General features: G+C 32.7%; 2 protein-coding genes across 2 annotated transcripts; one reads left to right on the top strand and one right to left on the bottom strand.

The window, feature by feature from the left end:
• The first annotated feature begins 700 nt into the window (after window positions 1-700).
• Window positions 701-2,142, top strand: LOC114400452. Its single transcript, XM_028362903.1, has 2 exons — window positions 701-1,259; window positions 1,412-2,142. Exons 1-2 carry the CDS (start codon window positions 701-703, stop codon window positions 2,140-2,142), a joined length of 1,290 nt encoding a protein of 429 aa, XP_028218704.1.
• Window positions 2,143-3,541: 1,399 nt separating this feature from the next.
• On the bottom strand, window positions 3,542-4,769 carry LOC114400450 (serine/threonine-protein phosphatase 7 long form homolog). Its single transcript, XM_028362898.1, has 3 exons — window positions 3,928-4,769; window positions 3,736-3,820; window positions 3,542-3,658 (listed from the first exon to the last, which is right to left on the bottom strand). The coding sequence occupies exons 1-3, from the start codon at window positions 4,767-4,769 to the stop codon at window positions 3,542-3,544; spliced, it is 1,044 nt and encodes a 347-aa protein (XP_028218699.1).
• Window positions 4,770-12,261: the final 7,492 nt, after the last annotated feature.

Genomic DNA, 12,261 nt, shown 5'->3' with positions numbered 1-12,261 from the left:
CGTTTGATCGAACCACTTACAGTTGTGCAATCGGGAGAAGGTATATTTATTGTTATATATAAATAAATATTATAATATTTAAATAATTCTCTACCCTTGAATTATAAATTTTTGGTATATTGTTTTTGTAGGTGGAAGTCAGACTCCATTTTGGGATTCTGCTTCTCACTATAGTAATATTAATTGGAGTTATCCTGACCAAGAAGAAATTTGCGGTTTAGATATGGAATCAAATTTTAATATGGGTCAAGAATTATATGTTGGTATGGAATTTGATACCAAAAGCGCAGTAAAAAATGCATTACAACAATATGTAATGAAAGTGCATCAAAGTTTCAAAGTTGTTGAATCTAAATCGCAGAAATATGTCGTCTGTTGTGGAAATAGAAGCGATGACATCCCATGCCCTTTTTATATGAGGGCAATTTTATCAAAAGAAACTGATACATGGAAAGTTACGCAATGGGGAGGACCACACAGTTGCTTGAATATGAGTATAACTCAAGACCATGATAAATTGGATTCTGATTTGATTGCCACTTGTGTACTAGGTATGATTATAAATTTTCATTCTTATTTATCCTTTTTTTTTTGTGTTTGTTGGTGTGGTGTACAATAATTTTTCGTACTTATTTTTATAGGGATGATCAAAGAAGATCCGTCACTCAAGATTTCTTTTATTCAAGAGAGGATCAATGGAATGTTTAATTACAACATTTCGTACAGGAAAGCGTGGAAGGCAAAGCAAAAGGCAATAACAATTGAATATGGCGACTGGGATGAGTCTTATGCCATTCTTCCGTCATGGCTGAAACACATGCAAAATCATTCGCCAGGATCGTATTATCAAATTTGTGATGATGATTTTGTTGTTGGCAATACTGTCAGCCGTGAACACCGACAGTTCCATCGAGTCTTTTGGACCTTCGGTCAATGCAAAGAGGCTTTTAAATATTGCAAACCAGTCATACAAGTTGATGGTACATTCATGTATGGGAAGTATCGCGGTACGCTGTTAATTGCAACAACACAAGATGGAAATAGTCATGTTCTTCCGCTTGCATTCGCTGTTGTTGAGGGGGAAACATTAACAGCGTGGTCATGGTTTTTGGCACACTTGCGTGAACATGTCACAGATAAAGATGGTATCTGTCTCATTTCTGATCGTCATGCAAGTATAAAGGCAGCTGTTGCGAATGAAGCACTTGGGTGGCAACCTCCTCATGCGTATCATGTGTATTGCGTGCGCCACATTGCAAGTAATTTTAATCACAAATTTAAGAATGGGAAACAAAAAGAAATGTTAAAAAAATTAGGTAACATTTCATATCTAACATATATTATTTCATATATAACATATATGTTATTTGTTATGCAAATTTGACTAATGTGGATAATTTATTATGTGCAGGATACACCCCGTGTAAGCATATTTTTGATAGAAATTTTGATAAATTTTGTGAGCTGAGTCCCCCAGTAAAAGCATGGATTGGGAAGATCTCAAAAGAAAAATGGACAATGGCATATGACAAAGAAGGCCGTAGATACGGTCATATGACAACCAATCTATCGGAATGTGTAAATAAAGTTTTTAAGGGATGTCGCAATGTACCAATAACTGCCCTTGTGAAGTCAACATACAGCAGGTGTCGAAAGTATTTTGTTGATCGTGGTCGTCAAGCACAAAGGGAAATACGCGATGGTCAAATATATTGCTCACACGTCATGAAAAAACTTCGGGAAAATCAAGAAAAGGCTTGTTCTCACATTGTTCGGACATATGATATTCAGAGAACAATATTTGAGGTTGAGGAGGCTTTCGACCCTATGACTCAACGAGGTGGACATAAATGGACAGTTAACTTGAATGAGCACTACTGTCAATGTGGACAATTTACTACTTACCACTATCCGTGCTCTCATATCATTGCTGCGTGTGGTACTGTTAGCATCAACTTCTATCAATATATAGATGTTGTGTACACAAATGACTACATATTACGTGCTTACTCCGCACAATGGTGGCCTCTTGGGAATGACGATGCGATTGTCCCATCTGATGACCCGTGGACACTTGTGCCTGATCCAAGTTTTATTCGTGACAAAAAAAGGAAGGCCAAGATCAACTCGATTAAGAAATGAAATGGATTGGAGGGAGCCATCGCAAAGTCGCTACAAGTGTGGCAGATGTGGGACAGTAGGACACAACCAGCGTAATTGTCCATTGCAATCTCAACAAGGCAGTTGTTGATGTCATGTATTAGATCATATGATAATGAAATGTTTACTTCTTTTTTTGTTATTCTTAAACACATTTATGTGTCAGTGACATTATCGTAATTTATTTTAAAAGCATTGCACGATAAGATTGAACGTTAAAGTAACAATAATATAAAATTAACATGAAAACAATATTTGAAAGTACATGACATTGTTAAAACATGAAAAAAAAAAAACAATACAAAGTACATGGAAAAAAACAATACAATGTAAACCCATTATTAATCAATCATGACTATGTCTGTGATGCCGCGACGATGTCCCACATGGCCGATCCCAATTCCTAGCTGCCCTATCAGGGTTTCTTCTTTTAAGATTCCCCCTTTCATCCACTTCGTCAGCCTCGGCAGAGAAATCATGACGTAAATCGACCCCCAATAAGTCATTCATGTCGGGTATATTTCCAGGTACATTCCACGGACCACCAAGTGGAGCATTTGGGGTCGGTAGTTCATTATTTTGGGTGAATGAAGGAGTCCCCCCTGAAGGAGGAGAGGATCCAAATATGCCTGTCATACTGTACCCTGGTTGGAAATCATGTGGGTATGAATACATCGGCGCCATCTGCGATGGTTCTTGGGTGAATACCGGCGGTGTGTAATACATTCCATGTTCTCGTTCTGGCATCGGAGGCAAACTGTACGGTGCTGCATCCACAGTTTGCCGACGTCGCCCTAAGCCTCGAGTCTCCACACTTCGCTGTAGTATATTAAACTGCTGATGTTCAAATTGTGGCTGAGAAGGGGGAGCATCTTGATGTGCCTCAAGTATCCTATCCTCTTCTTCAGATATAAGAGTGATCTTCTCGATACATGGCAGTAAATCATCAAAAGTACAAACCCTTCTCCCAACGGGCGACACCATAAAATGTAGTGTTTCCGCGATTTCACCCTGCATAAAAAAATAAAGGAATAGTTATTAAAATAATATTCAACGCAACATTATTTTCTAAATTATAATGAACAATTTATACCAATAGTCCTCTTCTTGCATGTTTTGGGTCGACATAAACTTTTGTCTTACGCCTGTACCACCTCATATATTCAGAGTTCAGACTAAGGGTCCCTGTTTGTGGCGGCGTTTGTTCTACTCTCCTTTCATAGCGACTATTCCATTCATTAAGCGCGGGTTGCATTAGTCGCATCCAATTTCTTCCTTCTTTTCCCTTTAAGGTCAAGTCATGTATGTTTTCGGGTTGCATTACTAGGCCCGGAATAGGTTGTTGCATTCCAAACTGTCGCATGACTCTATCCGGCTGGTGTCATTCCACTTTTTGAAAACAAATAAGTGGTACGATACATGTCCATAATACAGACCCAATAAAACAAACTTGACTCAAATTCATTTCCACATGTCCAGCATAAGGGACCCAAACAAACTGCATATAAAAGTTAAATTTAATAAATTAAGTAACAATTAGAACATCATTTAATAAACAAATGTCAAAATTATTACCTCGTCGCGTTTCATGACATCTAATTTACGACGAAACTCAAGTAAATTGTCATTGCCTATGTGATGCAATTCACCTCCTAACCATCTTCACAAAAAACCAAATAACAAAATAAGATGTTACGTATAATAATGATTAACATCAAGCAACCATATTTATTAATTATCAATTCAAAATATTAAAGGAAAGTATACCTGTAAGCAAGTGGCGCGTTTTGTTGTTGTGGAGGAATAACTGACGGGGCTAACGTTGGGCATCGTTCCCATGCCCATAACTGAATCAAGAGAGTGAAACCGCCTATTGATTTAGCATGATAGTCTGTTGCGATGCACATCTCTCTATAAAGGTTACCCAGAAGAGCAGCTCCCCATGCATAAGTGCTGCACTCTCTAAGGTCTCTCAAAAATTGCAAATATCTCATTGGCACCCTTTTGCTGCTTTTATCAACAAACATCACGCCTCCTATGAATCTTAAGATCCAAGCTCGAGCAAATCTTTCAAGCCCTTGTTGGTTGCCTATGAAATCATTAATATTTGCAAATTGAGAAGTCAGCCAACTCAATAAAAGTGAGTTCCCGTCAACTGCATCATCGTCAGGCATGACACCCAATAATTCATGGCACAACTCAAACCAATCAATATTTGTATTGTCGGTTAAAGGTCTTCCATCAACAGAAATACCAAGTAGCACAGAAACATCTTGAAGTGTAATAGTTGCCTCGCCACACTTAAGATGAAATGTATGTGTTTCTGGCCTCCACCTTTCAATAAAAGCATTAACTAATGCTCCATTTATCTTCAATTGCGCCAATTTCATTATCGGGTACAAACCCGAAACTTGTAATAAAGGAATAATTTCCTCGGGCGGTGCTTCTCTATGATTATACAGTGGTGTAGCTCGTCGAATTTTTAACGTCCTTTGATTAGCACCATTCCAAATATGTTGTGATATATGGTTTTTTTGCATCCACAGTAAATCATCCTCTAATGGTCCAGATGCCACGTTATAATGATTAGATGATGACGAACTTGCCATATTAAAACTCCTGTATAACAAGAAAAAAAATTAATAATCACACATATCATAAATAATTAATAATAAATTACAATATATTTAAATACATTTTAAATACGTACGCAAACAATATTCTAAAAAAATACGTAATTTAAATTTTAGAAATGAACACATAATTTAAGTAAATGAATTATAATGACACACACACATATATATATAGCAGCAATTTCAGCAATTTTTTTTCTTAATTTTAACTTTTTATTTTAAAAGTTATTAATTATAATTTAGAGTTTATTTTTAATTTTAAACTATTGATATATTGTATCAAACTCAATATGCCTTTTTTTTTAAATACGCTCAATAGCAATATTCTAGTAATATTTATTATTAATTTTAATTAAAATTATATTCTACAAACTAAAATTCTCAACCCAACAACAACAAAGTCTTACAATTGCAAATAACATCAATTATAACTAATAAAATTAAATATTAACAAAAATAATAATATAATATTTAAATAACAATATTATTATCTATAATTATCTTCAACAATAATTAACAATTTTATATTATTATAAAATCAAAAAACAAAACACTAAAAATATATATCAATTTAAACTTCCTATTTATCATAAAAAAATATATAACAAAGCATTAAAAATATAACACACTATCAAACTAATAATAATTACCTCTACAAATAAATCCACTAAAAAATATAAACTGCCTATATGCAAAATATATATATATATATATATATATATATATATATATATATATAAATATTAAAATATAACAATTTATATAGTATTTAAATAACAATATTATTATCTATAATTATCTTCAACAATAATTAACAATTTTATATTATTATAAAATAAAAAACAAAGCACTAAAAATATATATCAATTTAAACTGCCTATCTACCTAGAAAAAAATATATAACAAAACACTAAAAATATAACACACTATCAAACTAATAATAATTACCTCTACAAATAAATCCACTAAAAAATATAAACTGCCTATCTGCAAAAAAAATATACATATATATATATATATATATATATATATATACATTAAATAAAAAATAAAAAAAACTAACCAAACAGGGGAAGGGGAACCTGCAAACAGGGGAGAAGCTGGCTGCAAAAAAAAAAATTATATATATATAAAAAGATTAAAATATAATCATTTATATAAATAAAATAAATTAAAAAAAAAAAAACCTGCTGCTGGGGAGGGGGGAATGGGAAAGGGACTGCTGGGGGGGGGGGGGGGGGGAACACGAAGGGGGAGGGGGGGACAGCTTTCGTGGGGGGGTTTGGGGGAGGGGGGGACCCCATTTAAGGGCGCCTGGACGCGCCTGGGGCCAGGGCGCGAACCAAGGCGCCTCGGGAACGCCACAACGGAACGTGCCTGCGTGCAGGGCGCGACCAGTAGCGCCTGCATGCAGGACGCGACCTTAGGCGCTTTGTTGCAGGGCGCTTCCAGCACCGCCTGCACCACCTGCAGCACCGCCTGCAGCAGTGGCCACGTGTCGCCTTCCTCCGGTAAGCGCCCCTCAGGTAAGCACTTTCACTGCCAAAACAGCACCCCTTAGTAAATAAAAAGCAAACAGACCCATTCTGGTAAATATTTTCTAAAAGTAACCCAGAATGGTGATTTTGCCCGCGTTATCATATAGTGTTTCATAAATATTTGGTTCGATTACAAGTCATAATTATAATTATGATAATGATTAAATTTTACCTTTTTTATAAACTTTTAAATTTTAATTTTTAGAACAAAAATTTCATAATTAAGGGGTTTTAAAAACTTGCCTTTAATATGTACATTTAAATTTTGAATATAAAATAATAAACTTAGGAATCCAAGAATAGGTTTGGAATCCACTGGCTATTCAAGGTTGTTCTACAAGTCTTGGATGACAGTGTGTCATCATACGATGTTTTGTAAATATTTAATTCAGCTATAAATCACAATTATAATTATGATGACTAATTTTTTCAGTTTTTAAACTTTGAAATTTTAATTTTTGTAACCAAAATTTCATAATTACGAGGTTTTCAAAAATTTCCTTTTACTATCTACATTTAATTTTTGAATTTGATTTTTTTAAGTGACTTTTTTTAATAAAAGTAACTACTACACATTTTCTTACCTTTATGATAGTTCAATTTGTAATTTAGGGCAATATTTTAGCTGCAATTTCATGGACCAAATTGAATGTCATAGATAATTATTTCCATAAATAAATTTTGGTACATTAAATTTTAATTGAATTACATAATGATTCAGATTTTTTTTTCCAAAAAATAAAATTCCTGTTTTTCTACTTCTCTATAAATTGTGAAATAGAAAGTTGTACCGCAACTAATTTTTTCTGGCCTAATAGTTATTTTTGTGCAAAATTGTCTTTTACTCTAAAGAAATCAATCAACTAAAAAATTGTTTTTTTTTTCTTTTACATTTTTCTCTTTTTTATTGTTGGTTTATCATCTAATGGTAATTCTTTTAGGTTTAATTAATTTTTTCATACCTAAAAAATAGACCATTTTTAAATTATTACATAATATTTATTTTTCAATTTTACTGCTTGTTAGTTTCCATCTTAGACATGACAAGAAAACTCGTACCCGTGGGTACCCGACCGATCCGTTTAGACTTTGACAGGTAATACCCGAGTTGACTGGGTATAGGTTCGGTTTTTCCCGATAACCAAAAGTCGGGTACGAGTACGGGGATGAGACTATTACATCCGCCCCGACCCCGAACCCTCCCCGCCACTTCAAATTTTTATAATTTTTGCATAATTTAATCCAAAGGCGTAGAATTTTTATTACTAGTTAATTTTATTTTAGAATTTTTACATAATTTAATATTCTTTTCTTAACGATTTTTGTAGACACATGCGTTATAATAAATTTATTGATATATAAGTAGTTAAAAATAAATGTTTAACAATCAATTTATTTTTTCTAAAATCAAACTTTTAATATTTTCTTTAAAAAAAATATTTTACTAATTTAAATCAGGTACGGGACGGGGTCGGGAATACCCAATACCCGACAGGTATGGGGCTAGAATAATAAATTTCAATCTGTCGAGTATCAGGTACGGGTAGGTATGGGAACATATTAAGTGATGACGTAACAGACGGAGTAACACATCATCACGCTTTATCACTGACACTTCATTGTCACGTCATAACCTTCAATGACGTGTCAATAATTAGGATTGATGACTGACAAAAAAATGAATTTTTAGATAGTAGTATAAAAACGACCTTTTTTCATATATGAAAAATATATTTAAACCAATCTAAAAAAATAATTTTTTAGTTAACAAACGATAAGGAAGACTTTTATCAAGATAAATAATTTAATTTTAGATGAAATGATAAATGATAAATTTTATTATTATATTGAAAATAAAAATAAAAATGGTAATCATAAATCTAAGTAAAAGAAAATCGTTTATTTGATCAAATAAATTTGTAAACTTGTAAAAAAATAAAAATTAATTATAATAATTTGATGAACATATATGTAATTTACTTTTATATAGACTTAAGAAATTTTATCCTATTTATTTTTTTAAGATAATTACTCATTCAAAATAAGAAATGCATTAAATTAATGAGATATTTTTTTAATTGGTAGGAATTAAAAAAATACTATTTGAAATTTACCATAACTTATCAATTTATCATGTTTAACCAACTGAACTAGATTAGTAAGATACTCTTAAAGGTGAAAGTAAAGAGTTACGATACACGCATTTAATATCTGGACAAAAGTAAAAGAGAACCCAACAAGATCAAATGGTAGGATATATATTTTGGATCTAGAGAATAGTCAATGAAAAGTGAGGGAAGACATAACATGTTATATGAGTACATTGATCATAGATGACAAAACATCAATTATATATGGTTTAGATATGTTTTTCATATCTGAAAAATATATTGTTTTCAAATTATTACCTAAAAATTCATTTTTTGTCAAATAATCACCTAATTGTTTTTTTATTTCAACTTACTACATGTCGTTAATCCTCGTACGTTAAGTGATGATGTGACATACAAAGTGTCACATCATCAAATCTAATCATTGACATGTCATTGCCACATCATTGAAGGTGATAATATGACAATGAGGTGCAATGATAAGACATGATGATGTAACACTTCGTCTTTCAAGTTATCACTCAACGGAAGAAAACTAATGACAAGTAGTAAATTAAAACAATTTTTTAGGTACTTAATTAAAAAAAAAGAATATTAAGTAGTAATCTAGTATATTTTCTAAGTACAAAAACTTATTTCAAGCCTTCTTTTTATTCTGTCTCATTCATTTCGGTTTGCAATAACACATTTATGACCTTGTTGTTTCTTCCTCTTTATATATCATCTCTGCATCATCAAATGTGATCATTTCACTGATATATTTTTTTTGTTCTGTTTGCAATGCTTTTAGACAGTTTTACGAAGTGGTTCTTCATGGTCAAACATTGACTTTGAAGATATATAATTAAGTGCCCACAGAATTTTGACGAATTTTTTTTATAGTCAACATCAAATACGAGGTAGTGCAAAATTATGTGTCCATATTTTTTTTAGTTTGTTTTATTTTGGTTTTGAACTTTGTACTTAAAAAGCTATTTTGTGTGGGACACACCACTTTTTGGAAGTTCTACAATGAATTGGAAACAAGGCAGAATCTAATTGACGACAAGGAGAATACACACAATGTTAGATAAACGAAGTAATGCGGAAAATATACAAACACAATAACAAACTTTATAATAGAGCAATAGGCAGCGAAAATAAATTCCTAAAAACTTGCAAGAACCTATGAGGAGCACGAATAAAAATAGAACGCAAAATAGAAATTAAGAAAAAACACATAAGAGACACAATTTGTTTAACGTGGAAAACCCTCAATGCAAGGGTAAAAATCATGGGTTGTCCAGGCCAAAGAAATAACTCAACTATAATCAATAAAAATACAAGAGACCCTCCAATAAGTGCCCTGAAACATGCTACATATAGCCAAATCAAAACAGACCCCAAGGCTTTACAATAGAGACAAAAAGATGAAACCCCAAAATATAGAGTAGAGAATCAAAAACACTTATCTCTTTCTATGTATATTATTTTGACGATCTAACCACACAATTTGAATTATCATGTGCTTCAAAACTGCTGCCCAAAAATCAGCTCAATCCAACGGTGAACAAATCTACAACTGCAATTTGAAAAACACTCTCGGGTGGGTGTGTGAAAATCACAATGATTTTTCTCTCCTTTCTCTTTCAATGTTTTGTAACTGTTTTTCCCTCTCAAATGAGTCTCTTTCTCTCTCCCTAATCTGACCCCTCTCCACTTAAATAAGTCAGACAAAATGAGCCTTCTCATTTGGTCATTTACTTCATATAGGAAGGAAGCTTAAAAAACCCAACACAAAATGCGGCGGTGCAAGTACCGCAAGTACCTAGAGTATGTGGGCTCTAATGGCTACCATGGAATACTCGTGGATGATAATGACTTCCACTTGAGGGGGAGGCTACCATGTGGAGGCTATCTATGACTATGTAATCGATTACCAGAGTCATGTAATAGATTACCAATGAAAAAGTTTTGGAAAATCTTTTGAAAAGACACATATCTTCAAACTGTTTTGAACAGACACAATGGGCCTATATATATGTCCTTACTTCGAAAAGAGGTAAAATCTCAGAGAACTTAACTTTCAAAACCTCTCTAAACATTTTTGGTCAAACTCTTGCAAATTATTGAGAATTCTTCTAGGAACTTCAAGTCGTATCATCTGCTCTAAAAGAGAGAAATCATTTTGTTCATCTTATAAAACTCAACAGTTGTAATCAAGACATTGTTTGTCTCTTGGCATGTGAGAAACTCGAACACAAGGGTGAGGAATCCCAAGGTGTGTTCAAAGATTGTAAAGAATTTACAAGGATAGTGAAAAATCTCAAGTGGGTTACTTGAGGACTGGATGTAGGCACGGGAAGTGATCGAACCAATATAAATCGAATTTGAAATTCTCTCTTCCCTTATCTCGTTTATTTTAATTGTAATTTACTTTATCTTACACATTTAAAGAACATTGTTAAATTGATTATTGTTTCTTCTTCTACATTCTAAATCTCACATATCATTTAAAAGATGATTAAAGCTTGTTAGTAGAAAAAAATTTAAGACTTAATTAACCCCCCTCCCCTCCTAAAGTTATTGAGGCCACTTGTTCCACACAAAATACCATGAACCAAATACCTACAAAATCATTACTTCAAGTTGAATATCAATCAGTTAGATGAACCTCAGCCAAACATAGTAGTTGGACATGAGCACACGCACTAAAAATTACTCAATTATATGATATAGCAGACTTTCTCAACATCAGCCATAGAAATCCCAAAATCTATTTATTTTATCCAGATGACACCGCTATTAGGATAGCTTCTATAAGCTTCTCAAACTCATCGACAATTCTAGGTACATCCTCCTTGATAAATTTTTCCATAACAACCCTTATTTTCTTCTCCTTGCACAATATACTTGCCACATATTAGAAATCAAAAAAGCAAAAGAGAAAAAATGATTAAGGGGTAAACATCATCCTTTTTTTTTATTAAAGTAGGCTAAGACTTAGGAATGTGGGTCCACCCCGGACCCATCCCAAGTCGTGGTCTATTCCAACATGGTCATTACTACCCAAACTGATAATGTGACAATGAGGTGCCACTGATAAGGCACGATGATGTAACACTTCGTCTTTCAAGTTATCACTCAACGGAAGGAAATTAATGACAAGTAGTAAATTAAAAAAAAAATAGGTAAATAATTGAAAAAAAAAAGAATATTAAGTAGTAATCTAGTATATTTTGTAAGTATAAAAACTTATTTCAAGCCTTCTTTTTATTCTGTCTCATTCATTTCGGTTTGCAATAACACATTTATGACCTCGTTGTTTCTTCCTCTTTATATATCATCTCTGCATCATCAAATGTGATCATTTCACTGATATATATTTTTTTGTTCTCTTTGCAATGCTTTTAGACAATTTTACGAAGTGGCTCTTCATGGTCAAACATTGACTTCTAAGATATATAATTAAGTGCCCACAAAATTTTGACGAATTCTAAGGAAATATTTTTTATAGTCAACATCAAATATGAGGTAGTGCAAAATTATGTGTCCATATTTTTTTTAGTTTATTTTATTTTGGTTTTGAACTTTGTACTTAAAAAGCTAATTTGTGTGGGACACACCACTTTATGGAAGTTCTACAATGAATTGGAAACAAGGCAGAATCTAATTGACGATAAGGAGAATACACACAATGTTAGATAAACGAAGTAATACGGAAAATATGCCAACACAATAACAAACTTTATAATAGAGTAATAGGCAGCGAAAATAAATTCCCTAAAAACTTGCAAGAACCTGTGAGGAGCACGAATAAAAATAGAACGCAAAATAGAA

Source organism: Glycine soja, chromosome 19, assembly GCF_004193775.1.
Source record: "Glycine soja cultivar W05 chromosome 19, ASM419377v2, whole genome shotgun sequence".
Classification (NCBI taxonomy): Eukaryota; Viridiplantae; Streptophyta; class Magnoliopsida; order Fabales; family Fabaceae; genus Glycine; species Glycine soja.
This window is presented reverse-complemented; position numbering and strand designations above follow the sequence as displayed.